Genomic DNA, 26,951 nt, shown 5'->3' with positions numbered 1-26,951 from the left:
TTTCCCGGGGGGGGGCAGAGGGGAATGGAGCCGGTGTTGCCGAGTCCCTGCCCTGCCGGCGCCGTGGGGCTGCGCTGGGGACCCGGCCCCCTCCGCGGTGCCTCTGGGGAAGGCCCTGCCGCGGCACTGCTGGTCCTGCGCCCATTCCCGGAGTCTCCCTCACCGCGGGGTCTGAGGATGGGGCCCTTCCGCCGTGGCCCCTCCATGCCAGGGCTGCCGCGTGTGCCGGGAGCGAGGCCAGGGGCTGTGGGACTCTGCAGGGCGCCTGGCCGGGACCACCCGCTTGCCACCGCGTGCTCGGGGACATCCCAGCATTGGGGTCACCCCTCTCCCTCTGGCCAGGGCAGCTCCCATGGGTGCCACAGCACCGTGGGCCCTGCTCCTGTGCCGGGAGCTGCCGTGCACCCACCGGGTGGGGGGAGCAGGGATGGGGATGGGGGTGTGTGGGGTCACAGCAGAGCCCTTGGGGACCCGGCCTGGAGCCCCCCCTTGCTGGGCAGCCCCCTCGCACCGGGCAGCCCCCAGCCCCGCTGTGCGCAGCCCCGAGTACCCGTTTCCTGGCTGCCCTGTGCCGTGCCGGATGGTGTGAGGGGCCCGGCACCCCCCTTCCCTGCAAGGTTGGGGGTGCTGGGCTGTGTCTCCACCCCCAGCGAAGCCGTCTGCGCCGGGCCCACACCTCACCGTGCCGTGCCGCTCGGACGGGTGTGCACGGGCAGCGGGGAGCGCATTGTCCTCGCCAGAGAGCGGCGGCGGCCGAGCGCTCCTCCTCGCTCTCACTGCCGCCAGCCTGCACCAGTGCCGGGCCACGGGCACACGCTGGGATGCTGCCGTACCGGCTGTGCCGCCCCAGGGCCTGCTGCGAGCGGCAGAGGATAGGTTTTGAATGAAAAGTCTCTTTTGATGCCGCTGGCCGGGCGCTGGCCGGCCGTCCTGCTGCGGGGAACAAGGAGGCGGCTGTGCCGGAGGAGGAGGGAGTTTGGTTTCCACCTTGGGCAGCGCTCCTGTGGCCAGCCGCCGGCCAGCAGCGGGGAGAGGCACCCGGCAGCCACCGGCACACCAGAAGGTAAGGGGCCGTGGGGCAACCCCGGGGCTGGGTCCCTGCCGAGGGACGTGGGGAGAGCTGCGGGGTGGAGACGTGCTGCCCCCATCCCCCTCCTAGCAGACGGGCACCTGCAGCCGCGGGGGACCCCCCCGTGTGCCCGGCAGCACGGCGGCAGTGGCACGGGCGCAACCGCGTCGGGTCCGACCCCACCCGTGGGGTTTCGCACCTCCATGCCCCGCCGCTGCTGGGCTCAGCCAGGCCACATGGGAGCCCCGCCAGCGGTGCCGAGGGTCCTGGCGCGTCCTCGCCCCGTCCCCGCTGCCCACGGTTCCTCGCCACCCACCCGGGCGCTGCTCTGGCACCTACGGTGGGGGGGTCCTGGCCGGCATCGCTGCGGTGCCTGGGGCTTTGGCCGAGGGCACCCGCCCGGCTGGGTCAGCGTCACCTCCCAGCCCAGCGGGACACGATGGCCTGTGTCAGGGTGAGGAACCCAAAAGTGCTGGATTTGAGCCCAAAGCCGTGTGTGCCTGCAGCTCCTCTGGACTCGGCACGGTCCCTCGCGGGGCTGGCTGCCCCTGCCATCGGCCGGCACGGGGACACCATGTGTGACCAGCACGGGGCTGTTGTCCCCGGGTGGCCCTGGCCCTGCCCCGGGACCCACCGGCCACGGGGACCGGGTGACACGGGGGGGGCAGGCCCTGGGCACCCCCAGGTGGCCGGTAGCCACGGGGGGGGGGAACACACGGTGACACGGGGAGGTGACATGTGGGTGTCACGAGAGGGGCCCCACGAGTGGGGCGGGGGGAGACGGGGTCGCCCCGGGAGATGCTGGGGTGGCCCCGGGTGGCCCAGCGCTGCCCCGGCTGATGAGCCGTGGCCGGCCCCGGTGCGGCGCTGTGCCGGTGCCCGCGGTACCCGCCGGGAGACGCCGGTGCCGGGAGATGCCGGTGTCGGTGATCGCTCCCGCAGTGCGGGGCTGGGGCCGGTGCCAGGTGCTGCCGGTGCCGGGCGGGTCCCCGCGGGCTGCGGGCGGTGCCGGCGCCGGTGCCGGGGTTGGTGGCGGTGCCGCCGGTGCCGGTGCCGGTGCCGGGCGGGGCCCCCGCGGGCTGCGGGCGGTGCCGGGCCCCGCCGCGGTATAAAGGGGCCGCGCGGGCCGGGCCGGGCGCACAGCGGCGGCGGCGGCGGCCGGGGAGAGCGGCAGCACCGGCACCACCACGGTGAGTCCCGGTCCCGGTCCCGGTCCCGGTCCCGGTCCCGGTCCCGGTCCCGGTCCCGGTCCCGGTCCCGGTCCCTCCTTCTCCCGCCCGGCCCCGCCGGTACCGGCTCGGGGCGCCCCCTCCCCCGCGGCGCTGCGGGACCGGCGCGGCCCCACCGGGAGCGCGGAGCCGGCACCGGCTGCACCGGGGGCTGCGGAGCCGGGGGGGCTGCAGGGCGCGGGGGCCCTGGGGGGGGGGCTGGGGCTGCCCGGGGGGCGCTGCCGGTGGCGGGGGGTTCCCTGGGGCTGGCTCTGCACCCCCTGCCTGCACCCCCTGCCTGCACCCCCTCACGTATTCATGTGCACCCCCCCCCCACCTGGCTGTACCCCCTCACCTGCCCGTTCCCCTCTGCCTGCACCCCCTTGCCTGCAGCGCCCTGCCTGCCCTGCCTGCACCCCACGGCCGTGCCCCGCTGTGCAGCTCCGCAGTCCCCGCCGCTGCCGGCCGGGAGCGGGTGCCCGTGCTGCCTGCCCGTGCTGCCTGCGCTGCCTGCCCCTGGGTCCCCATCCTGCAGCGGGGTGGGGGTCCGGGTGCTGCCGCTGCCGGGGTCCCGCCGCAGGCGGTGGGGGGTGGCCGGGGCTGGGGGTGGCCGTGCACAGGCAGGGCCTCCCCCGGGGACACCCGGTGCCGGGTCCCCGATGTCCCCATGCCCTTCCCTGTCCTCCAGCCCGCGGTCCCGCCTGGCCGGGGCTGGCCCGTGGGCGCAGGCACCGTGTGCGACGGGATGCTCGGGACCCCCCACGCCTTGCCCGGCCCCACGGGGGCACTGGGAAGGTCTCACTCCCAAACCGGTGACCGGTGAGGGACAGGGTGGCCGTGGGGCAGTGGACAGGTGGGGTCCCCCGGTTTTCCCCTTCTGGGGAGCCAGGCAGCGGTTCCTGCCACGGGCTGTCCCCTCGGTCCTGCCCTGACGCCGCCCGGTCCCCCGCAGATGCCAGTGAGCCTCTCCACGGCCCTGCGCGTCGTCGGGACCAGCCTCTTCGCCTTGGCGGTGCTGGGGGGCATCCTCGCCGCCTACGTCACCGGGTACCAGTTCATCCACACGGAGAAGCACTACCTCTCCTTCGGGCTCTACGGGGCCATCCTGGGGCTGCACCTCTTCATCCAGAGCCTCTTCGCCTTCCTGGAGCACCGGCGCATGCGGGGCGAGGGGCGGCCGGTGCGGCTGGGGCGCTCGGTGGCCCTCTGCATCGCCGCCTACCAGGAAGATCCCGACTACCTGAAGAAGTGCCTGCGCTCCATCAAGCGCATCGCCTTCCCCGACCTCAAAGTGGTGATGGTGGTGGACGGGAACGGCCCCGACGACACCTACATGCTGGACATCTTCCACGACGTGATGGGCTCTGAGCACGCGGGCAGCTACGTCTGGAGGAGCAACTTCCACGCGTGGGGCGAGGGGGAGACGGAGGCCGGGCTGCGGGAAGGGCTGGCCCGCGTCCAGGCGCTGGTGCGCGGCACCACCTACTCCTGCATCCTACAGAAGTGGGGCGGGAAGCGGGAGGTGATGTACACGGCCTTCCGGGCGCTCGGAGACTCCGTGGACTACGTCCAGGTGGATGCATGGGCAGGGCGGGCACAGGGGGACGTGGGCAGCAGGTGCCCTGCCCGTGCGGCCGGGCAGAGGGGCTGCGGGGGGAGCAGGAGCGGCTGCCTGGCTCCGTCCCCGTGCGCCGGCCACAAGCCACCGGCACCGGGGTTGGGGGTGAAGCGCGAGCCACCACCATGGCGCGAGGGGTCAAGCTCTGCCCACAGCACTGCCCGTGGTGCGGGCAGGAGATGGCGTCACCGCGCGGGGTCCCAGGCCCCCACGTGTGGGTGAGGGGCGGTGGCTGGGGCAGGTCCCCCTGTGGTGCGCGTGGCAGGGCTGGGTGGCCCCGGGGCGGCGGTGGCCGGGCATCGCGGGGCGCTCCGCTCCCTGCCACCGCCTGCCGCTCTCTGGAGCTCTGTCTTGTCTCGCCGGCCGTGGCTTGGGCTTGCCCGGCTGCGGGCTGGGCCGTCTGCCGGGCGTGCGTGGGCGGCGGGAGCGGGGCTCGACGTTCCCTCTGCCCCCAGGTGTGTGACTCAGACACGGTGCTGGACCCCGCCTGCACCGCCGAGATGCTCCGCATCCTGGAGGCCGACCCCCGTGTCGGCGGCGTCGGCGGCGACGTCCAGGTACCGCGGCCGCGAGGGAGGGAGGGCACCCCGGGGCGGCGAGCTCGCCGGCGGGGGCGGGTGCCAGCGGTGCCGGGGCTCACGTCCATCCCCTCCCCAGATCCTGAACAAGTACGACTCGTGGATCTCCTTCCTGAGCAGCGTGCGGTACTGGATGGCCTTCAACGTGGAGCGCGCCTGCCAGTCCTACTTCGGCTGCGTGCAGTGCATCAGCGGACCCCTGGGCATGTACCGCAACGCCCTGCTGCAGCAGTTCCTCGAGGACTGGTACCACCAGACCTTCCTGGGCAGCAAGTGCAGCTTCGGGGACGACCGGCACCTCACCAACCGCGTGCTCAGCCTGGGCTACCAGACCAAGTACACGGCTCGCTCCAAGTGCCTGACGGAGACGCCCACCCGGTACCTGCGCTGGCTGAACCAGCAGACCCGCTGGAGCAAGTCCTACTTCCGCGAGTGGCTCTACAACGCCCTGTGGTTCCACAAGCATCACCTCTGGATGACCTACGAGTCGGTGGTGACCGGCTTCTTCCCCTTCTTCCTCATCGCCACCGTCATCCAGCTCTTCTACCGCGGTCGCATCTGGAACATCCTCCTCTTCCTGCTGACGGTGCAGCTGGTGGGCATCATCAAGGCCACCTACGCCTGCTTCCTGCGCGGCAACGCCGAGATGATCTTCATGTCCCTCTACGCCCTCCTCTACATGTCCAGCCTGCTGCCCGCCAAGATGTTTGCCATCGCCACCATCAACAAGCCCGGCTGGGGCACGTCGGGGCGCCGGACCATCGTGGTTAACTTCGTGGGGCTGCTGCCGGTGTCGGTGTGGGTGGCGGTGCTGCTGGGCGGGCTGGCCTACACCGCCTACAGCCAGGACCTCTTCAGCGAGACCGAGGTGGCCTTCCTCGTCTCCGGCGCCATCCTCTACGCCTGCTACTGGGTGGCCCTGCTCACCCTCTACCTGGCCATCGTCGCCCGGCGCTGCGGCAAGCGGCAGGAGCAGTGCGGGCTGGCCTTCGCCGAGGTCTGACCGCGGGGAGCGCCGGGGTTGGCCCCACGTGCCGAGGACGGGGCGACCGCCGCCGCCGCCCTCCTCGCCTGGCACCAACCCCGGTGCAGCCGGCACTGAGCCATCGGGTGCTGGGCAGCGCTGAGCGCGCCCACCATAGTGTTTCTGATCAAGTCTTGCTTTTTTTTTGTTGTTGTTGTTGTTCTTTTGGTTTGTTTTTTCTTATTACTTTCATTTTTCTGGACAAAGTGGGCTGCTAGCCGGGGAGAGGCCGAGCCGGGGCTGGGCACATCCTCGGTGCCGACGGCATCGTCCCCGTGCCGTACGGAGCACCCCGGCGTGCTGTGCAGAGCGCTGCTGGCCGGGCTCCCCCCACCTCACCGCCGCAGCTGGGCCCTCTGCCCTTCGGTGCTTTTTTTTTTTTTTTTTCCTTTTTGGGGGGGGGGGGGCCACACCTCACAATCCCCCCCCCTCCATGGTGCTATGGCAAAAACGACCCCACGCGGCACCATTTTCCTCCGGCACCGCTGGCTGGTGCTGCCTGCCTCTGCCCCACGGCTGTCGTATGTGCGGGCACGTACCCATGGGGAGCCCCCCCACGGCTCCCTCCAGCCCCTTTCGGGGGGGTCCGGCTGCCCCGGGAGGGCAGCACCTCCCTTCAGCTTTGCCAAAGAGCCAAGGAGGGGGAACCCTGGCACGCAGAAATAGGGGAAACCGTGGCCGCGGCTCGGCCAGAGCGTCGCCGCGGCCCCAAAGGGGCCGCGGTGACGCTCTGGCCAAGCCGCGGCCCCATCGTACCAATCCTGCTGCCTGGGTTGAAGACGAGGAAGAGCCGGTTCCCAACCTTTCCCCTCCCCAGGGAATTTACCCGGTTGTCTCCCCTGGGCCCTCTTTTTGTCAGGGCTTGAAAAAAAAAACCAACCCAACCTTTCTACAAGTGATAATTTAGATGGTTTTGTTTAATTTAATACGAAGTTTTTTAGGAGAATTTTGTAGCTCTTTGGTATTCATACTTATTGCTAATTGTTTGTAAATCTATTTATTTTTTAACCTGCGGGGTTTGTTTTGGTTTTTTGGATTTTTTTTTCATATTTTGGAAAAGTCCTGTTTTTATATCCTGACGGATTTGTCAAAATAAAGACTTGCACAGAGAAAGGGTGGTGTGTGTGGAGGACAGCCCGGGCTCGGAGGAGCTCCCTGCCCCCCCCAGGACCCACCTCACCTGGGATGGCAGCCGGGTTTGTGCCCCAGAGCTGGGCAGCTCTCAGAAACACAGTCAGTATGGGGGAAACAAGTGACCTGGGAAGGGCTCTGGGTGCCCAGACACGGGGACCCAGCACCCCAGGGTGCCCCGGGAGCTCTCCACTTCGGGTAGGGACGAGACCAGGGCCAGTCTTGGATCTTCCCCGAGCCCTGGCTGCAGCGCCTGGGGCTGCCTGGCAGCAGAGCGGAGCTCACGGTCTCCGGCCCGAGTCCTCACACTTTCTTGGGCACGTTGGTGATGATGGGCTTGGGGCGGGTTTTGAAGAGGAGCTTGGTTTTGATGAGGGCGGTGACGGCGTAGCGGGCGTGCGGCCCCGCGGGGCTGGGTTCACCGGCTTCCCGCTTCACCAGGACGGCAAAGGGCTTCTCCAGCTGCACCACCTTCCCGTAGAGGATGTGGTGGCCCACGATGAGCACGGGGACGCCCTGGAGAGAGAGGCGAGAGCCAGAGGGAGAGGGCAAAGGGTGAGAGCTGCCGGGACTGTCCCGGGGCGACGCGGCGCGGGCTGCCTCACCTCCCGGGTGTAGTGCAGGTCTCCCAGGAGGCTCCCTGCCAGCCCGCCGCTCTGCCGGGGCTCGACCTCGCCCTGCAGCTCCACCAGCACCCACTGCGCCAGGCCGCCAGCACCCCCGCTGCGGGCGAGAGAAACACCTGCACCCAGCGGCTCCAACCCCCCGGGGCCGGGCGCAGGATCCGTGTCCCCGTGTCCCCGTCCCCCCCCCCCCCGGGGCCGTGCAGCCCGCGGTGGCCTCACCTGGAGATGACGATCTGCACCATGCTCCGGGCGCTGCAAAGTACCGGCACGGACACGGTCAGCGCGGGGGGGGGGGGGGAAGAGCCCCCGGGCCCCTCACGCCCAGAGCCCCCCCCCCAGCCCCCACCGATCGGGCTCTGGTGCCCTCCAGCGGCCCCGGGGCTGTGGGGCCGGGCCGGGCCCCTCCTCCCGCCTCCCGCTCGCCGCCCGACCCCGGCCCCCCGTCACGGCCCCGGCCCGCTGTGCCGTCCCTCCCCGCCCCGGCCCGGCCCGGCCCCGCTCTCCCCTCACCCCCGCCCGGGCCGGAGCCGCCTCCCGGTAGCGCCCGAATCTCCCGCCGCGCCGCGCTTCTGCTTCCGCTTCCGGTTTGCGCGGCCCCCTCCGCCCCCACCCGAGGCGCCACTTCCGGTTCCGGGTGCGCCGCGCGCACGTGGGGGTTGCGCGGGGCGGAGCGGGGCCGGGGCCGGGCGCGATGGGGGAGTTCGAGGTGCACCGGGTGCGGTTCTTCGGCCTGGTGCCGGCCGGCGTGCGCTGCCTGGCCTGTGAGCCCCGGGGCGGCCGCCTGGCCCTGGCCCGCACCGACGGCGCCGTCGAGGTGTACAACTTCGCCGCCAACTACTTCCAGGAGAGGGTGAGGGCACCGGGCCGGGCCGCGCCGCGGGCTGTGCCGGGCTGTGCCGGGCTTGACGGGGCTGTCCCTCCCCCAGGTCATCCCGGGGAACGAGGCCCGGTCGGTGGAGGCGCTGTGCTGGGCGGCGGGAGACCGGCTCTTCGGGGCGGGCCTCGGCGGGGACATCACCGAGTACGACCTGGCCCGGCTGTGCGCGGCCCGCTCCGTCGATGGCTGCGGGGGGCCCATCTGGAGCATGGCGGCTAACAGCACCGGCACGCAGCTGGCGGTGAGGGCGACCGGCACCGGGCTGGGGAGGGGGGTTCTCCCGGTCCCGTAGCGGGGCCGGCCTGGCCGGGGCAGCGGCGGCGGGGGGAGAGGGTCCGGCTGGCCCGCTGGGGGCTGACTCGGCCCTCCCGCAGATCGGCTGCGAGGACGGCTCCGTTAAGCTCTTCCAAGTGGTGCCCGGGGGGATCCAGTTCGAGCGGAACCTGGACAGGCGGAAAGGTGAGTCCGGGCGCCACGCCGGCATCGCCCCTCCGTCCTTCCCGTCCCTGTTGGCCGCCCGGTCCCGGTGCCCGAGGGGCTGCGGGTCTGCGGGGTCACATCTGGAGCTGCCTTCCCCGCAGGCCGCATCCTGTGCCTCTCCTGGCACCCGTCGGACACTCACATAGCGGCCGGCTCCATCGACATCCTCCGCGTGTTTGACGTCTGTTCAGGTAAGTCGCGCCCCAGGCGGGCAGCCCGGCCTGTCCCCCATCCCCTGCCCCGGGGACCGTCAGCGCCGGCACCCCCCCGTGCCTTTGGGGGTCCCCTTCCCCCCCAACCGTCCTTCCCGCATCTCAGGCCAAACCGTGCAGAGGATCATGGTGAACTACCACGTGCAGAAGGTGAAGCGCGAGTGCATCGTGTGGAGCATCGCCTTCCTCTCCAGCGGCACCGTCGTCACCTCGGACTCCTTTGGGAGGGTGCAGTTCTGGGACTGGGAGCGAGGGACGCTGCTGGAGTCCCACACCATCAGCACCTCGGCCGTCCTCTCGCTGGCCGTGTCGGAGGTAGGCGGCTCCCCCCGTGTCCCCCCGGCAGCTGGGGACCCGTCTTGGCTCCTCCACGCTGGGCTGGAGCTGCCCGGTCCCTGCCTGCCTCCCGGTGCTGCCCTCTCGTTCTGCACCCACAAACCCCGGCCCCGTTTCTCTCACCAGAAAGAGGACAGCATCATCGTGGGCACCTCCACCGGGGCCACCTACCAGTTTCAGCTGCTGCCGGTGAAGATGGGCAGCCTGGAGAAGCGCTGGGTGCGGACGAAGCCCTTCCAGCATCACACCCACGACGTGCGAGCTGTGGCTCACAGCTCCACGGCTCTCATCTCCGGGGGTAGGCCTGCCCGCGGCCGTGAGGAGGGCTTGGGTCTCTCCCCCCGGTACCGGTTCGGCTGATCTCTGCTTGGCTTCCAGGCCTGGACGCCCAGCTGGTGATCCGCCCGCTGATGGAGAAGATGCAGAAGAAGGGCTACGACGCAGCACTCCGCAAATTCACCTTTCCTCACGTGAGTGCCGCTCTGAGCAGGGTCTTGGGGCAGGGTCTTCCTGCGGGAGAAGGCTGGCCCTCCCTGCCCCGCTGGGTGCCCTCCCTGCCCCGCTGGGTGCCCTCCCTGCCCCCAGCGTGTCTGAGGGCTCTTGCTGTGGAGTGAGCGAGTAGGTAGAAGTTGGCAAACTTGTCTTGCTGGTCCTGCTGGGTCTCCGGCTCCCATCCCACGGGACCCAGTCCTTCCTCTCCCCCACCCCGGAGTCTCTGGCACCCCAGGGTGTTTCGACGTTTCGGCTTTGGCCCAGCCCTTTCTCCCAGGCTGCGGGTTCCTGACAGTCTGCCCATTTCCGCACACAGCGACGCCTCGTCTCCTGTGCCAGGAAAGCCCGGCTGCTCCTCTTCCAGTTCTCCCAGCACCTGGAGCTCTGGAGACTTGGCTCTACCAACAAGACTGGTGAGTCGCACGGCGCAGCTCTCGGGTACAAACCCTGTGGCTTCCCTCTCCACAGCCCTGCGCTGGCGTGACGGCCGCGGCCAGGGCGGCATGTGCCCGGGCTGTGCAGCCGGCCTGAGGCTGCGCTCGTGCTCCCGGTGGACCTGGGCCAGGCCCGGGGGGGGGGTTCAGCCCTGGGGGAGGTCGGGGAAGGGTCTGGGCTCTCCCTCAGGCGCTGCTCCCCTGGGATCCCCAGCTGCTCGACAGGACCCGCGTGGTTTCCCCACCGTCACTGACGCACCGCGTGGTTTCTTGTCATCCCAGGAAAGGATGGCGAGGTCCTTCCCTTGTGCCGCATGCCCGAGCACCTCGTGCAGCTCAAGAGCAAGGTAGGGCTGAGCCGGGGCCGGGGTGTGCCTTGGGGCCTGCCCCGCTGCGGGACGGGGCTCGGCAGCCTCCGCTCTCCCTCCGACGGCAGAGCTGCGTGTGCCAGGCTGGCAGGGGCTCTCTTGCGGCCCTGCTCAGCACCTCTGCCTTTTCAGGGTCCAGAGCACATCTACTGCAGCTGTGTCTCACCCTGCGGCAGCTGGGTCGCCTACTCCACGGCCTCCCGCTTCCACCTCTACCGAGTGCAATACGAGGGCGACAGCATCAGCGTTAAGAAGGTGAGGAGTGTGACGGGAGGTCCGGGGGGCTGGCACGGGCCGCGTCGCTCACGGGGAGCGAGGGCGGCAGCGAGAGGTGGCTGCTAGCGCTGCTTTCTCCCCCCTTCAAGGTCCCCAAAGTGCCCAAGCTGCTGCCCCCGGCCTACCAGCTCCAGTTCTCTGCCGACTCCGGCAGCCTCTTCGTCGCCTCCGCTCGAGGCTCCGTCCACGTCCTGCAGCTGCTGGAGCTGGGGGGCTGCAAACTCCTGCACACGTTTCGGCCACCTTCAGGTTCGGGCTGGTGGGGAGCCGGGGCGGGGTTGGGGAGGTGCTGGGGGTCCCTGGGCTCCGTGTCTCCCCCCTGCTGTGGGTGCAGAGGGGGCTGTGGGGCCAAGCGCATCCCCCTTTTCCTGCCCGGTGGCGTGTGGGTCCTTCCCCCCCCCCGGCAGCCTCTGCCCTGCGTTTGTGCCACTCTCGTGGCCTGATGCGGGTGGGGGAGCGGGGCACCCAGATTGATGGGGGGAACGTGGGTCTGGATGTCCCCTGGGGGTGGGTCTGGGGCTCCTTGCAGGCCTGAGCACCCGTTACAGCTGGTGTGGGTGCTTCCGCAGGGTCCCCTGAGGCCGTTTACCTGCTGGCAGCGAGCGCAGATGGGCACTGGGTGGCCGCGGTCAGCGGGGACTGGGCAATCCACATCTACAACCTGAAATGCTTCAAGGTAGGAGCGGGTACGGGAATGACCCCTGCTGCCCTCCTGCCTGGGGGGCCAGCTGACAGCAGGACCCTTCCTGGGAAGCGACTGCTGCGTCCCCGGAGCAGGGCTGGGGGCGGGCGCGTGGGAAGGGAGGGTGAGAGGCGCCCGGTTGCTCCGTCAGCGTGCTGTCCTCTCCTGCCTTGCAGCATCACTGCGCGGTGCCTGCGTACAGCTGCGCGGTGACGGCCCTCGCCATCCACCCCGTCACCAACAACCTCGTTATCGCCTACTCGGACCAGCAGGTAGGAGCTCTCCTGGTTGCAGCCCTCGTGGCTCTGGCCCCTTCCCCGTGGCGCTCTCCTTGGCCTCGGGGCTTTCTGGTCGCACCGCTCGGCAGGAGAGCCGCGGCTCCGGCTGGCACAAGGACCCGGCTGGCCTTCGCTGCTCGCTGTGGCATGGCTGGAGCAGGGGCTGCCAGCGTGCCAGGGTGGTGCCAGGGCGATGCCGGGGAGGACCAGACCCCGCAAACCACCCCCTCTTCCCTCTCCCGCCCCTCCAGCTGTTTGAGTTCAGCATCCCGGAGAAGCAGTACACGGCCTGGAGCCGCATGGTGCAGAACTGCGGGCTGCACAGGGTCTGGCTGGAGAGGGACTCACCCATCACCCACATCACCTTCAACCCCAAGAACCCCTCGCACATCCTGCTCCACGACATCTACATGTTCTGTGTCCTCGACAAGTCCCTGGTGAGCTTGCGTGCCCGGTCAGGAGGGCTGGGGTTGTGCCCAGGGCCTCTCCCTGTCCCAGCTCTCCCCATCCCCGCGGTGGTGCCGAGGCGGCGGTGGTCCGGGCGGCACTGACACGTGCCACGCGCTCTCCTCGCAGCCCCTGCCAGACAACAGTGCCCTCCTGATGAACCAGAGCACCCTGAAGCAGCTCCCAGAGAACGCCAGGCAGCGGCAGCTCCACGCCTTCAAGATCTGCAAGAAGTTCCAGGTGGGTGACGGTGTGGCTGGACGCGTGTCGTCTCGAGGAGGGGGTCCGCAGTCCCCAGCGCAGCACAGCCCCTTGCTGCGATCTCGCAGGCTCCGATTGCCCGGCAGCTCCTGCGGCACAGCCCCCAAACGCTGCCCCTGGTTACGGCTAAGCCGGAGCCGGTAAACCGAGGCTGACACCACGCTCTTTCTCTCCTGCCGCGCAGCCCCTGCTCTTTGCGGATCTGCTGGACGAGAACTGCCTGGTGATGGTGGAGCGGCCCATCATGGACATCAAGACCCAGCTACCGCTGCCCATCCAACAGAAGAAATTTGGCACCTGAGAGCAGAACGAGCTGCTCCGGCTGCAGAAACCGTGTGTGTGTTGCTTTCCTAGGGTGCTGTAGGAATAAACCCCGCTGTTCTGTATGGCTGCAGGCTCAGGCTCGTTCTTGCCCCACGGGGCTACCTGGGCTCGGAGCGGTGGGTCACGTTTGCGCTGGCCTCAACCTAAAGATGCTGCCACCTCATAGGGCTCCCGTGCCCGGTGGTCCTCCCAGGGCTGCGGGGACAAAGCTGCAGCATCAAATCCCAGTTTTTAGCTTTTTTCTCCCCAAACTCCCCCTCCTTTGCACCCCCGAAGGACATCGCCCCATCGCAGAGGAGCGGGCTCTGAGGGAGGAAGGGAAAATTCAGGGTCTAGGAACAGCTTGCCCGCTCGGTCTCCCTAGAACCGAGGTAGGCGAGCAAAGCGCGGTTTTGCTAAGCGGGGCTTTAGGCAGAGCCCGGGAAATGGAGAGCGGGGCGGGAAACAACACACGGGGCGTGGCTTCGCTGGCCCCTCCCTCCCGCGCGACCAATCTGCTGCGATTGGTCGCGCCGGAGGGAGGGGCGGGGCGCCCCAGCCCCGCCTCTCTCGCAACACAGAGCCTACCGCAGCGCGCCATGCGGGCGGGGGCGGGGCCACGGAGCCACGCCCCCTCCTCCAGGCCCCGCCTCTTCTCCCGGTGCGCGGCGGCGGCGGCGGCGGCGGCATGGCCGTGTGGACCCGCGCTTGCAAAGCGGGGCTGCTGGAGCTGCTTCTACGGGAACGTTGGGTGCGGGTAGCCGCTGAGTTAAGCGGCGAAGCGTTGAGCTTGACGGCGGAACCGGGAAGCGGCGAAGCGGCGGTGGTTAACGGCGTGGTTAACGGCAACGCGGAGGCGGCGCCCGGTTGCGTGCGGAGAGTGCGGGTGGTGAAGGCGGAGGCGGGAGGGCTCGGTATCAGCATCAAGGGAGGTCGGGAGAATCGTATGCCGGTGCTCATCTCACGTATCTTCCCGGGGCTGGCGGCGGAACGGAGCGGGGCGCTCCGTCTGGGCGACGCCATCCTTGCCGTTAACGGCGTCGATCTCCGGGATGCCACCCACGATCAAGCCGTCCAGGCGCTGAAGCGAGCCGGGAGGGAGGTCATCCTCGAAGGTACCCACTAACCCCCCACTGCGTTCCCGGTTCTGGCCCCCGGTGCTCCCTCCCTCCTCTCCCGGGTGCCCCCCCCACCCCGTTACCGGGTCCCACGACACCCCCCTGCCGTTGTCACCGGGCTCCCGGAGTCCCCCTTGGGCCCCTTTTCCGGTTGCAGGACCCTTCCCCCCCCCCCGCCCTACCCCGGTCACGGTACCCGTGTGTCCCCCAAAGCCCCCGGTACCGGGGGTGCCCCTGCCTGGCATGGGGACGGGGACGGGGCATCCCCTCCCCGGCCGGGCTGCTCCTGCTTGTGGCGGGATGGGGACCCCTCCCCGCTGGGGACAAGGACCCCCCCGGGTCAGAGCTGGGGTCCCCCGGCTGTGGCATCCCCCCAGGACAGAGCGTCCCCCGTGGCAGCTCTGGGGACGGAGCCCCCCGGGGTGGGAGCTTGTGCCCCCCGAGTGCCCAGGGAGGGCTGTGCTCCCGGGGGTGGGTTTGGGGTCTGCTCGTGTCCCCGTGGACTCCGTGTCCCCCTGGGCTCCGTGCCCACGGTGCAGCCGGCTCAGGGCTGGCCCGGTGGAGCCACCGGCTCCTGCCTGACCTGTTCCCAGCAGCCCGACAAGCTCGGGCAGGACCCGCCTGGCCCGGCGGCGTGCGGTACGGGGCTTGTGCCGTGGGGCGCTGCGCCATGGGCAGCGGGTAGGGCTCGAGCTCCCCGCGCTGCGAGCAGGGGCGGCCTGTGCCAGGTCACGGTGCGGCGTGTGCCGTCCTGGCGAGGCCGTCTGCCCGCTGGTGCGTGGGGCTGGTGCGTGAACACGGCACCCAATGGGTCGCCTGTGCCCGGCTGGGCTGAGCTGACGCCGGTGGCGGGTGCTCCCACTCACCCGCCTGCTCCCGGCGGGCTGCGTCGGCACGAGGGCAGGCAGGTGGGCTCCCTGGCACGGCCGCACCTGGCACGGCGTGGCTCTGTGCCGCTCGGCCACGGCTGGGGGGCTGTGGGGACAAGATGGAGCTGCGGAGTTGGGCTCGGGGCTTAAACGCCCCACGGGGCTGGCAGGTTGGAGGCAGTGAGAGTCCCCACGGGACCCTGTGCCGGATTTGCCATCTCCCCTCCCGTGTCCTTCCCCTGCTCCCGTCTCACGCCACCTGGCCGTTTGATCCTCTCCCGCAGGAGCTCCGGCCCCGTGGCCTGTTTGTCCCTCGCTTCTGCCACGGGCACGGGTGCCGCGGCAGCAGCCCCTTCCCTTCCCGCCAGGGCAGCGACTCTGCTCATCCAATGGCTGCGGCTGCCCCACGGCCCGGGGGGACCATCCGGCGGCTGGCTGGCACCTGCCAGCCCCGGAGAGGAGCTGGGGAAGGCCTCGGCTGCGCCATCCCGCCCCGTCGCTTCTCGCCAGCCCCTGGAGGAGCAGCTGTGCCGGCAGGCAGGGCTCGTGGGCCGGTGCCAGGGCCGGTGGCGGAGCGTGGGGACACCAGCCCTGCACCGGCACCGCGGTGGGGCTTGGCGGCTCCTTGTCCTCGGCTCTGGGTTTTGGCACAGGGGACCCACGCCGGGCGCCTTCCTCCCATGGGCCCACGGCACGCTCCGGCACACTGGGGGAAGGGAGCCCTTCCGCCTCTCTGGGCGAGCTGCGGGCAGAGCTGCCGGCCGGCGGGCAGGCCTGGTGGCCGGCAAAGGGGAAGGCTGGTTGCAAGAGCCGACCCACGTGCAAATGTGGGGAAACCTCTGTGGTATCCCCCCTCTGGGTGGGGGTGCCGGCGGCAGGAGGGGGCTCCGGGCCCGAGGATGGACCGATGCCACCAGCAGCGTGCCGAGGCTCAGCCCTGGTGAGGCCGGTGCTAACCCGACGTTGCCGTGCAGCCAGAGCAGCTGCCTTCCTGCAGCAGGTCGGGCGAGGGGTGCAGGCGGTGGCCGCGTTTCCTTTGCGGTGAGCGCGTAGGCGTGGCGGCAGCGGCTGTGCCGGGGCAGCGGCTGTGCCGGGGCAGCTACGCACCGGCCACCGGCTCACCAGAAGCAGAGGGGGTGGTTGCAGGTGCCGCCGATCTGGTGCCGGTTTTGTGCCCGCTGGGACGAGGTGCTCTGTGCTCCTGCCCGCACCACGGGTGGTTCCCCGAAAGCAGGGAGCTGGTTCTGCCGCTGTCCCCGATGGCAGACGCGGTCTCACACGTCTGCTCAGTGCCGGGACGCGCTTCCTGCGGTGGCCGAGCTGGCCCAGCCTGGCAGCGGCTGCCTGCCGGTCCCAGCTGCCACGAGCCACCAGCGCGGCCACGGCCCTGCCGAGCCCACGGCGCTCAGGGTCCCGCACCTCTGGCTGCCCGGCTCGGCCTCTCGCTCTCCCAGCTCCGCGGGGGCTCTCGGCAAGCCAGGCCTTCGGGAAGGCGACGGCTGTGCCCCGGCGGAGGTCGGCACTGGCACCGTGGGCTGGAGCCCTGCTGGGGGCCGGCTGGAGGGCACCGGGCTCCCGGCCGGTGCTGGAGGCAGCTGCCCACATCTGGCAAACAGCTGCCGAGCGGCCCCGCGGTGGGAGCTGCTGCCCCGCGGCGCTGCCCTGCCCTGCCCAGCCCGGCAGCGGGATTAGGGGTGTGCGGGGACGGCGGTAATCCCGGGATCAGCGCGGCGGGAGGCTAATATTAACTCGTTTGCTGCCCGCAGCAAGGACAAGCGCCTCGTGGCAGCACGTCCCACCCCGCCGCGCTGCTCGGCTCAGCAAATCCGGCAGGAGGGCGGGGGGCCGGGCTGCCCGCTCCCCATCCCTGCCGGCATCTCCCAGCCCACGCCGCAGGCAGGCGTCAGCCCCCACGGCGGGGGGATTTGCAGCGGGCGAGCCCCGGGCCGCGGCAGGCGCCTGCCCACGGGACCGTGGGGTCCGGCAGCAGCGTGACCGGATGAGAGCAGGCCCCGGGCTCCGCCACCATCATCGTTCCCGCTCCGGCAAAGCGCTGGTGGGCTCGGTGGCCCGGCTGCAGTGGGGTGTTCCCTGTCCCCGAGCGGTGGGGAGCGTCACTTCACGGCGGATTCCAGCTTATTTGCTTTATTTTGTTTGTTTTTAACTCCCCGCTGCCCAGGGGTGGGGACGTTGCTGTTCCCGGCACGTTCCTCCTTTGGGGACGGGCTGCTGGGGCTCGGCGCATGCAGGCCGCTCTCTCACGGCATGCGTGCCGGCACCGTGCCGGCCGGGGAGCTGTGTCCGGGGGGGGGCATGGCGGGCGGGGGTCCAGCGCCGGCTGCAGGCGCCGCGTCCCAGACCGCTGTCAGCGCTCGCTCACGGCTTTCCTGCCTGGCCGAGCGTGCCGTCCCGCGGCCTCATCCCCGCTCTGGCAGGCGGCTCGGCTGACGCTCTGTGACACGGTGAAGGCGTTGGCTTTCCCCGAGCGTGGCGGCTGGCGCAGCCGTTGGTGCTGGTGAGCCCGTGGCGGCACCGTGGGCCGGGTGAGCCGGGCTGCCCCGCTCCCGCTCGCCCTGTCTGGAGTTGGGGTGGGCTCCGAGGTGCCGGTGCCTCGCTCGGGGCTCTGCTGCGGCTGGGCCGGGTGGTGCTCGGGGAGGGACGGTGCCGGGGGAATAGGAGCCAGCGCCTCCTTCCTTCCTGCCCGGCCTGGAGAGGAGCGTGGAGCCGGGATGTCCTGGCTGCAAACCCTCCTCCTCCTCCTCGTCCTGCCGGGAGCGGAGGCAGGCTGTCGGCAGGCTGCCGGCAGGCGTGAGCGGCAGCATGGGGTCAGCCCGCCGTCAGCGCCCGCGGCGCTGGAAACTTGGCCGGTGCTGCCCTTGCGGCGCGGCGGCCGGGGCGGGTCAGGATGGGCTGCAGCCTGACCTCCTGCCCGGCCCCATTGTGCCGCGCCGTCTTCCCTTTCCTACGCCCGCGCCGGCAACGGGGATGAGCCGCCGGCGCCTGTCCCCAGGGCTGGCCGAGACCCCGTGCGTGCCGGGAAGGGGGGGACAAGCCACCCCCGCGGTCAGAACGTCCCCGGGGCGCAGGGCTGTGGCACGGGGGTGCAGGACCCCTGCCCGGCCCTAACGCGTCCCCGCCGCTCCCCCCCAGTGAAGTTCATGCGGGAGGTGACCCCCTACATCAAGAAGCCCTCGCTGGTGTCGGACCTGCCGTGGGAGGGGGCTGCCCCGCAGTCGCCCAGCCTGAGCGGCAGCGAGGACTCGGGCTCCCCCCAGCACCAGGGGCCCCGCGACCGCAAGGTGATCCCCCTGAAGATGTGCTTCGCCGCCCGGAACCTCAGCATGCCCGACCTGGAGAACAGGTGAGCGCAGGGGCTGCCCGCGCCCTCCCCCGAGCCCGCTGGTTGCCGCCATGTGGGACCCCCCTCCCTGCGGACCCCCCACCCCCCAACCCCGGGACAGGGCTGGGGGCCGCCCCTCGCCGCAGCCATGACCTCCCGCTTCCCCCACCGAGCCGGGAAAGGAAATTCCGGGGGTTTTGGCTGGGGCCGGGGCTGTGCCGTGCCCTCCTCAGCCCCCCGGGGCAGCCGGCAGCCTCCCCTGCCCACGGAAAGGGGGGCCCTGCAAATCCCCCCCCCCCCCGGCTCTGCCTGCCAGCGGGGCTGGCACCGGGCTGTGCTGGCGGCTCCCCGGCACGGCCGAAACCCCAAACCAGCGTGGCCGGTTTGCGGGGCTGGGCACGGGCAGCGGCACGCTCAGCCGGGCGCTGTCGCTGCCGTCCCACCCAGCGCCGCGTCCCCTCGCAGGCTGATCGAGCTGCACTCGCCGGACAGCAGGAACACCCTGATCCTGCGCTGCAAGGACACGGCGACGGCGCACTCCTGGTTCACGGCCCTGCACGCCAACATCGCCGCCCTGCTCCCCCAGGTCCTGGCCGAGCTCAATGCCATGCTGGGCACCGGCGGTGCCGCGGCCGGCGGCCGGGAGGTGAAGCACATCGCCTGGCTGGCCGAGCAGGTACGCGCCGCCGGGGCCGTCCCGGTTCCCGGGGCTGTGCCAAAAGCGCCGCTCTGGGGACAGGCGCTGCCCGGTGTCGTCCCTGGGGACGGCGGCACCGACGGGGCTGTGGTTGCAGCTGCCGGAGAGCCCTGCCGTCGTCCCGGGCGCTGGGCTCTGCCATCCTGCCGGCTCCCGGCCGGCCCCGGTGAAGACAGCGCTTCCTGTGCCCTCAGCCCCCTCCCGCCGGCATTTCCCGGGGAAGCCGCTCGTCACCCCCTCCCTCACCCTTCAGCCAATTCCCTGCCCGAGCTCGGGGTCAGCCCGGCCGCGGGTGCAGGGAGCGGGGTGCCCGGGGAGCGGTCGGTGCCTGCAGCCCCCGGTGCCCCTCACCGTCTCTTCCAGGCGCGCCTGGACGGAGGGCGGCAGCAGTGGCGGCCAGTCCTCATGGCGGTGACGGAGAAGGACCTGCTGCTGTATGACGGCATGCCCTGGACCAGGGACGCCTGGGCCTCCCCCTGCCACAGCTACCCGCTGGTGGCTACCAGGTGGGCTTGGGGGGCTGGATCCTCCGGCGACCGGCGCCCTCGGCCACATCCAGCTCCTCCGCTTGTGCCTTTCCTGTCCTGTGCCTCCTGCCGGGGGGTGGGATGGGAGGGACACCCCGAAACGCCGATAGGCACGGGGCGGCGCGGTGCTGGCTCTGCCGTCACATCCCTGACCCCCCTCCATCCGTTCTCCCCCTCTGCCCCCACCTCCAGGCTGGTCCACTCGGGCTCAGGCCGCCGCTCGCCCGCCCTGGGCTCAGAGCTCACCTTCGCCACCCGGACGGGCTCTCGCCAGGGCGTGGAGATGCACGTCTTCCGCGTGGAGACCCACCGGGACCTCTCCTCCTGGACGCGCGTCCTCGTCCAGGGCTGCCACGCCGCCGCCGAGCTGATCAAGGAGGTGTCTGTGGGTGAGTGCTGTGGTGGAGGGGGGACACCCCGGGGCTCCCCCCTTCCCTGCTCCAGCTCTGGGGGGGGCCGGTGGGGCCAGGGACCTCTGCTCCGGGGGTCTGGCAGGCGGCGGAGCGGGCAGGGGGGGCTGAGCCCTGCCTGCGCCCGCAGGCTGCACGCTGGGCGGGCAGGAGGTGCAGCTCTGCATCCACTACGAGGGCGGCTTCACCATCTGCCGGGAGGAGGCGGGCGGCAGCGTCCTCTTCCGCTACCCCTACGAGAGGCTGAAGATGTCGGCGGATGACGGCATCCGGACCCTCTACCTGGACTTCGGGGGCCCCGAGGGGGAGCTGGTGAGGAGGGGGCTCACCCCCCTGGTTTGGGGGTCCTCTCCCCCCCCCCGGGGGTGGCTCCTGTTCCCCCCGTCCCTGCAGCGTCACGGCTGCCTGGATGCACTGGGTACCCCTGGTTGGGAGCCCCGGCTGCGAGACCCCCAGTGCCCCCCGCGGGGTTTGGGGTGCCGGTGGGGGGGCTGACACCGTTCTCCATCTCCCCCTCGCCAGGCGCTGGACCTGCACTCCTGCCCCAAGCCCATCGTCTTCATCCTGCACACCTTCCTCTCGGCCAAAGTCACCCGCATGGGGCTGCTGGCGTAGGTGGCCCCGGCCCCCGCCCGCCTCCCCCCACCACACACCAGCTGGGGAAAGCGGGGGGGCTCCCCCCGTCCCCCCCGCCCCACCAGTGCCTTGCCGGGGCCGGGACTCGCCGCCCTGAGAGCTGCCAGGGCCGTGGCAGGGTGGCCGCCCCGGGGGGGGCTGAGCCGCTTCTGCTCTGCGCCGGCCGTCCGGGTCCCCCCCATGTGAGGGGGGGCCGGGGCCCAGACACCAGCTTTAATCCCCCCGAAGCCATCGCTGATCTCACCGCCTGTGCCTTGGAGCGGGGCGAGCCTGGCCCCCCCCTCCCATTGGGGGACCCCCAGCGTCCCGTCCCCCCCACGTGTTTGGGGGAGCCCGGCGCTCTCCCTGCCTTGGGGCTCCCCCCAGAAGGGGTCACATTGTCCCCACATGGGACGGGGGCCCCCCCATTGCTGCAGCACGGGGTCCCCTTGCCCCGCTCAGGGTGGTGGTGGGGGGGTGTCACACGTTTGTCTTACTCGGGGTGCTCACGGGTACACAAGGGTCTGCCCCGGGCACATGCTGGGGTGCAGGCAGGGCCCCCCCACTGCTGCCCCCGGGGGTGGGGCAGGGCAGCGAGCCCCCAAAGCCAGAAACCAGCCGGCGTGTCTCTGCTGCGCTGGGCAGAGGGGCTGGGGCTGCCAGGGCCCCCCCAGACGCCGCAGGCTGTGCCCCCTGCCCGGGCGCTGCCGTGGGGGTCCGGCCCCCCTGCTGCTGGGGGGGGGGGCTCGCAGGCCCCTGCGGGTTTGGGGCAGGACGTGTAGATTGATGCACTTTTGCTTTTTGTACTTTCCCTCCCCCCCCCCGGGGGGGGCAGCTCCTGCACCCCAGGGTGCCGGGGGGAGCCCCAGTACAGCAGGAGTGGGACCCCCGGGCCCCCCCCCCCTCCCAGCTGCGGCCCCGTTACCCCCCGCCGCACTCCTCTGCACACTTTCTGCTTCCGGGGGGGCTGCGCTGGCCGGGGGGGGGCCATGGGGGGCCGTGGGGTGCCGGACCCCCAGCCCGGGGTCACGGCTCGCACACAAGCACTACAGGTCCCGGCCCCCCCCGCCCCGGGCGCCGCACCCCCCCTTCTATTTTTGTATTCTTTGTAAATCGCTATTTATATCAGATTGCCTTTGCTGGGGTCTCTGGGTCTCACTCTGGGGGGGCACGGGGGGGCTGGGGGTGTCACCGTGTGCGTGTCTGCCTGGGGGGGGGGGGCAGCGCTGGGCTGCCCAGTACGAGACTGGGATGCCCTGGAGAGGGGGGGTGCGGGGGGGGGGGCCGGGGTGTCTCTTGTGGTGGGGGCAGCGGGGCCAGCTCGGCTGGGGGGGGCTCGGGGGGCTCGTCGGTGGGTGCAGACACCCGCAGGAGGCTGGGGGGTGCACGGCCGGGCTGGGGGGGCAGCGGCTGGCACCCACCCCCCCCCCGCGGCACAGCTGGGCCCAGGCCCCTCCGGCACCTGTAAGAGCACCCGTGGGGCTGGGGGGGGCAAGGGGTGGGTGGGGGTGTGTGCACACCTATGTGTGCGTGTGTGTGGGGGGGCGCGCGCGTGCATGCACACGTGTGGAGGGGTGTGGGTATGTGTTCACATGGGTACACTGGGGGGGGGGGGGTGCATGGGTTTGCCAGTGTGTGCACACAGGTGGGTTTGTGGGGCGCACACGGGGGTTTGTACGAATGTGCACACACGTGTTTATAGGAGTGTGCACACATGCACACACACACACGTGTTTATAGGAGTGTGCACACATGCACGCACACACACGTGTTTGTAGGAGTGTGCACACATGCACACACACACACGTGTTTATAGGAGTGTGCACACATGCACGCACACACACGTGTTTGTAGGAGTGTGCACACACATGTTTATAGGAGTGTGCACACACACGTGTTTATAGGAGTGTGCACACATGCACACACACGTGTTTGTAGGAGTGTGCACACACACGTGTTTATAGGAGTGTGCGCACACACACACGTGTTTATAGGAGTGTGCACACACACACGTTTATAGGAGTGCGCACACACACGTGTTTATAGGAGTGTGCGCACACACACGTGTTTATAGGAGTGCGCACACACACACGTGTTTATAGGAGTGTGCACACATGCACACACACACGTCTTTGTAGGAGTGTGCACACACACACACGTGTTTGTAGGAGTGTGCACACACACACGTGTTTGCAGGGGGGTGGGTGTGCACACACACACACACACACACACGTATGGGTACTTGTAGGCGTACGTGCGTGTGCCCACACGTGTGTCGGGTGTGCCCACGCGTGCCCTGGCGCATCCCGTGTGTGTGGGCGCCCGAGGGGCGTGGCGCGGGGCGTGGCGCGGGGCGTGGAGGGGCGAGGCGTGGCCCCGCCCCGCGGTGCGGGTGCCGGCGGGTGCCGGCAGGGGGCGCTGGAGCGCACAGCCGCAGTCGCGGGCGGTCCCGCGGGCCCCGCCGCCGCCGCCGCCGGGCCGGGCCGCGCCAGGAGCGGCGACACCGGGCGATGAGATGACAACGTCCACCCTGCAGGTACCGCGGGGGGGCTGCCGGAGCCGGGCCACGGCCTGCGCTTCCCCCGACCCGGGCCCTGGCGGGGAGGGGGGTGGTGGTGGTGGTGTCTCCTCCCGCCCCGCTGTGAGGCCGCGCCGGGGAAAGGCCTCACCCTGCCCCGGTGCCGGCCGGGGAAAGGCCTCACCCTGCCCCGGTGCCGGCCGGGGAAAGGCCTCACCCTGCCCCGGTGCCAGGCCCCGCTGGGGCGGCCTCGTCCTGCCCCGTGCCCTGCCGGGGCGGTGGGACGGAAGGAGGGCCTCGTCCTGCCGGGCGCTGCGGACGGGACCCCCGCGGGCTGCCGCGCTGCGAGCAGGCCCGGCCCAGCCCGGCCCGGCCCCCTCGGGGGTGGGGAAGGGCCTCTCCCGGCCCCGGTGCCGCTCCCCCGCTCACGGCCCCGCGCCCTCCCCCCGCCAGAAAGCCATCGACCTGGTCACCAAAGCCACCGAGGAGGACAAGGCCAAGAACTACGAGGAGGCGCTGCGGCTGTACCAACACGCCGTGGAGTACTTCCTGCACGCCATCAAATGTGAGACGGGGCCGGTGTTCCCCCCCCTCCCCGCTAACAGCCCGGGGGGCTCCAGAGGGGCTCGCGGGGTCGCTGGCCGTGGCACGGGGCCACGGGTGACGCTTGGGGGTCTCTGCAGATGAGGCTCACAGCGACAAGGCGAAGGAGAGCATCCGAGCCAAGTGCGTGCAGTACCTGGACCGGGCGGAGAAGCTGAAGGAGTACCTGCGCAGCAAGGACAAGCAGGGCAAGAAGCCGGTCAAAGAGTCCCAGAATGACAACAAGGGGTGCGTGGGGGTGCGAGGGTCCCCCCCGGTCTGATGGCGGAGCTGGCAGGACCCTGCTGCCACAGCAGGGCCGGTCCCGTTCCTGACCAACGTCCCCTCTCCCCAGGAGCGACAGTGACAGCGAGGGCGAGAACCCCGAGAAGAAGAAGCTGCAGGAGCAGCTGATGGGTGAGGGGCTGCGGTGGGCACGGTTGCGCTGGCTGTCTGCAGGATTCCCCAACAGCTGCGGGGAGGGGGACAGGCTGTGAGACGGGGCCCAGGGGTGCTCCGGGGTGAGGGGCAGGGGGGTTGGCGTGGGAGGGGGGCGTTGGTGGGGTGGAGGGGTGAGGTGGGATGGGGCCTTTGGCTCTCCTGGCCCTGGCTGACGTCAGGAGCGTGGTGCCCGTCTCTGCGGGGCCGTGTGAACAGAGCCGCCCCCCCCGGCAGGTGCCATCATGATGGAGAAGCCCAATGTGCGGTGGAGTGACGTGGCCGGCCTGGAGGGAGCCAAGGAAGCCCTGAAGGAAGCCGTGATCCTGCCCATCAAGTTCCCGCACTTGTTTACCGGTGAGTGTCACAGCAGCACCACGGTGCTGTGGGGTGGTGGCAGGGGTGAGCGCGTACAGGGAGGTGACCCCGAGTTCCTGTGGCCCACGCGGATCCGGCCTGTGCAGGGAAGGGGGAGCTGTGAGGTTGGCTACTGTTGCAGGGAAGCGCACGCCCTGGCGAGGGATCCTGCTCTTCGGGCCCCCTGGCACCGGCAAGTCCTACTTGGCCAAGGCTGTGGCCACCGAGGCCAACAACTCCACCTTCTTCTCCGTGTCCTCCTCGGACCTGATGTCGAAGTGGCTGGGAGAGAGTGAGAAGTAAGCTGGCAGCAAGGTTGCGTGGCTGCTGCAGGCCGGCTCCTGGCCTCCGCGCTGGCTGAGCTCTGGCCGGGGCGGAGGAGCCACCAGCATCAGTGAACCCCCCGTTAATGCAGATAACGGGTCCCAGGGGGAGCACAGCCCTGCGGAGGCTCCACAGCCGGGGGACGGCCCTTCTCCCGCCATGGCACAGGGTTGCCGGGGTGGGCAGGAGCAGGAGGAGCCGGTGGTGCATGAGGCTGCTCGCCCCGGGGCTCCGGGTGGTGCCGGTGCTGTGGAGGGTCCCTGAGCAGGGACCCTGTCCCCTGCCTTTGTGCCCAGGCTGGTGAAGAACCTCTTTGAGCTGGCGAGGCAGCACAAGCCCTCCATCATCTTCATCGATGAGGTGGACTCGCTGTGTGGCTCCCGCAACGAGAACGAGAGCGAGGCGGCCCGGCGCATCAAGACGGAGTTCCTGGTGCAGATGCAGGGTGCGTGGTGCTTCCTGGCAGCACGAGCCGGCGCGGGTGGGGGGGGGGGGGGCCGGGGCGAGGGGAGCTGGGTGGGGCGGGTGGGTGTGGGAGAAGCTGCCGGACGCCCACGGCTCCCTGGGGATTGCTCTGAGCTGTCTGCCTGCCGTCTGCCTGGGCAGGTGTGGGGAACAGCAGCGATGGGATCCTGGTGCTGGGTGCCACCAACATCCCCTGGGTGCTGGACTCGGCCATCAGGAGAAGGTGAGCAGGACACGACTTCCCCTCCTGCTCCCAGACCTGCGGGGGCAGGGTCAGGCAGGGTCTGGCAGCGTGGGGCTCACCCCCTGCCTCCTGCCTGCACTGCCCTCAGGTTCGAGAAGCGCATCTACATCCCGCTGCCCGAGGAGGCAGCCCGGGCCCAGATGTTCAAGCTGCACCTTGGCAACACCCCGCACTGCCTGACAGAGGCCAACATCCAGGAGCTGGCCCGCAAGACCGACGGCTACTCGGGGGCTGACATCAGCATCATTGTGCGGGACGCCCTGATGCAACCTGTCCGCAAGGTGCAGTCGGCCACCCACTTCAAGAAGGTGAGTGGGGGGCTGCTCACATACACACGGGGGGGGGGGGGGCGGGGGTCCATGCCCCCAGGGAGGCCCCCACGGACGGTGTTGGTGCCGCGGCCCCCGTCCTGCCCGCGAGCACCGTGCCGCCTGGCTCTGCCGCAGGTCCGCGGTCCCTCCCGCACCACCCCCGGCGCCTTCGTGGATGACCTCTTGACACCGTGCTCGCCCGGCGACCCAGGCGCCACCGAGATGACCTGGATGGAGGTGCCCAGCGACAAGCTGATGGAGCCCATCGTCTGCATGGTGAGTGTGGCCACCACGGCGGCACCGCAGGGCTGGGCAACTGTCCTGCCAGGGGAGGGCTGGCACCGGCACACCACCACCACCACGTCCTAATCCTTGCTCCAGAGCAGCCGCCTGCCTCTCCCCTGGCCAAGGGCTGGGCTGTGACTCCTGGGGGTGGGCACGGTTCCTCGCTCCCCAGGGGGAATCCTGGAGCCCCCAGTGGGGTGCTGAGTCCCCCGGGCAGGGCTGGGTGCTGGGGAAGGGCCAGGCACCCCCTCCCCGTGCCACCCCTACGCCTGGTCTCAGCTGCCCACCCTGTCCCTGTGTTGCAGTCGGACATGCTGCGCTCGCTGGCCACCACCCGCCCCACCGTGAACGCTGACGATCTCCTCAAGGTGAAGAAATTCACGGAGGATTTTGGCCAGGAAGGTTAAAGGGGGGGGTGCGTGTGGGGGGGGAGGGTGTGGGGCTGGGGCAGCCATGCCAGCCAGGCCCCCGCCGTGCCCCCTGCCATGCCGGCCGTGCCAAACAGGTTCATCTTCTGCTCACTACTCACCCCATCGCACCGCAGCACCCGGCACGGCGTGGGCAGCATGGCCCGGGGCGGGCTGACACTACCGGGGGGGGGCCCCGTGCATGGCCTGGGCAGCCGGGTGCTCCCCCTGGCTGCGCCCCACTCTTCTTCCTGCTCTTTTTTTTTATTTTTTAACTTAATGCTGCTTTGGGTTCTGTCTTGTTTATATGAAAATAAAAACAATCGAAAAGCTTCAGCTGGTGCCCAGCCCCTCCCTGAGGCTCTGACCGCAGTGGGAGACCCAGCCTGGCCCCCCCCAGCCCCGATACCGCACTGCCCCAGGGCTGAGGCCTCTGGCTCTGCCTGTGCTGCTGCCGCTTGCAGGCAGGAGGCCCCGGGCGCTGCTGTCTGTCCCCAGGTGGGGTGTGGGGCTGCCCGTGCTCTGGCCGCCCCAGAGGTTTGTGCCTGTGGGGCTGCTCAGGGCTTTGCCCCCCCCCCCAAGCCCCTGAAGGCTCCTGCCAGCCGGTGACCACCCCCCCCCCAGCAGCCCCTGGCTCAGCCCTGCTGCCCCCCATCCCTGTGCCCCGTGCTGTGCTCAGCTCCTGGCCTCGGCTGCCACCCTCCACCACAGCACCTCGCCCAGCACCCCTCACCCTCTGCTTGC

The 26,951-nt window shown here is 70.6% G+C and overlaps 6 protein-coding genes across 6 annotated transcripts in view; 5 read left to right on the top strand and 1 right to left on the bottom strand.

The window, feature by feature from the left end:
- UTP4 (UTP4 small subunit processome component) overlaps positions 1-12,784 on the top strand; it is a 75,610-nt gene extending 62,826 nt beyond the window's left edge. Inside the window, exons 2-17 of the mRNA XM_054840924.1 lie at positions 7,926-8,104; positions 8,181-8,372; positions 8,506-8,590; positions 8,713-8,802; positions 8,930-9,138; positions 9,286-9,457; positions 9,538-9,629; positions 9,968-10,064; positions 10,368-10,432; positions 10,586-10,708; positions 10,819-10,978; positions 11,299-11,405; positions 11,588-11,683; positions 11,941-12,126; positions 12,266-12,376; positions 12,582-12,784. Coding sequence (XP_054696899.1) covers positions 7,946-8,104; positions 8,181-8,372; positions 8,506-8,590; positions 8,713-8,802; positions 8,930-9,138; positions 9,286-9,457; positions 9,538-9,629; positions 9,968-10,064; positions 10,368-10,432; positions 10,586-10,708; positions 10,819-10,978; positions 11,299-11,405; positions 11,588-11,683; positions 11,941-12,126; positions 12,266-12,376; positions 12,582-12,698 — 2,061 coding nt within the window. The 5' untranslated portion in view covers positions 7,926-7,945 and the 3' untranslated portion in view covers positions 12,699-12,784. The remainder of the gene's footprint in view (positions 1-7,925; positions 8,105-8,180; positions 8,373-8,505; positions 8,591-8,712; positions 8,803-8,929; positions 9,139-9,285; positions 9,458-9,537; positions 9,630-9,967; positions 10,065-10,367; positions 10,433-10,585; positions 10,709-10,818; positions 10,979-11,298; positions 11,406-11,587; positions 11,684-11,940; positions 12,127-12,265; positions 12,377-12,581) is intronic.
- Positions 747-5,476, top strand: HAS3 (hyaluronan synthase 3). The gene is made up of 4 exons (XM_054840930.1): positions 747-1,063; positions 3,230-3,850; positions 4,351-4,452; positions 4,553-5,476. Exons 2-4 carry the CDS (start codon positions 3,230-3,232, stop codon positions 5,474-5,476), a joined length of 1,647 nt encoding a protein of 548 aa, XP_054696905.1. The 5' UTR covers positions 747-1,063.
- CHTF8 (chromosome transmission fidelity factor 8) lies at positions 6,380-7,841 on the bottom strand. Its single transcript, XM_054840953.1, has 4 exons — positions 7,765-7,841; positions 7,474-7,506; positions 7,234-7,351; positions 6,380-7,144 (listed from the first exon to the last, which is right to left on the bottom strand). Exons 2-4 carry the CDS (start codon positions 7,494-7,496, stop codon positions 6,932-6,934), a joined length of 354 nt encoding a protein of 117 aa, XP_054696928.1. The 5' UTR covers positions 7,497-7,506; positions 7,765-7,841; the 3' UTR covers positions 6,380-6,931.
- Positions 12,785-13,299: 515 nt separating the features above from the next.
- SNTB2 (syntrophin beta 2) lies at positions 13,300-20,944 on the top strand. Its single transcript, XM_054840932.1, is given in 8 exon segments — positions 13,300-13,356; positions 13,359-13,815; positions 17,838-18,048; positions 18,493-18,703; positions 19,088-19,230; positions 19,444-19,640; positions 19,792-19,973; positions 20,184-20,944. Coding segments are annotated over 8 exon segments (1,551 nt in total). The 3' UTR covers positions 20,277-20,944.
- The window catches only part of WWP2 (WW domain containing E3 ubiquitin protein ligase 2), a 179,607-nt gene continuing 171,370 nt past the window's right edge, over positions 18,715-26,951 (top strand). Inside the window, exon 1 of the mRNA XM_054840912.1 lies at positions 18,715-18,719. The gene's annotated coding sequence lies outside the window, so the exon portion shown is untranslated. The remainder of the gene's footprint in view (positions 18,720-26,951) is intronic.
- On the top strand, positions 22,667-26,543 carry VPS4A (vacuolar protein sorting 4 homolog A). The gene is made up of 11 exons (XM_054840939.1): positions 22,667-22,812; positions 23,248-23,359; positions 23,478-23,625; positions 23,732-23,793; positions 24,052-24,171; positions 24,314-24,470; positions 24,792-24,940; positions 25,102-25,183; positions 25,293-25,512; positions 25,651-25,791; positions 26,106-26,543. Exons 1-11 carry the CDS (start codon positions 22,792-22,794, stop codon positions 26,205-26,207), a joined length of 1,314 nt encoding a protein of 437 aa, XP_054696914.1. The 5' UTR covers positions 22,667-22,791; the 3' UTR covers positions 26,208-26,543.

Source organism: Grus americana, chromosome 13 (genome assembly GCF_028858705.1).
Source record: "Grus americana isolate bGruAme1 chromosome 13, bGruAme1.mat, whole genome shotgun sequence".
NCBI lineage: Eukaryota > Metazoa > Chordata > Aves > Gruiformes > Gruidae > Grus > Grus americana.
The sequence above is the reverse complement of the archived record's forward strand: the minus strand, read 5'-3'. Positions and strand labels throughout refer to the sequence as shown.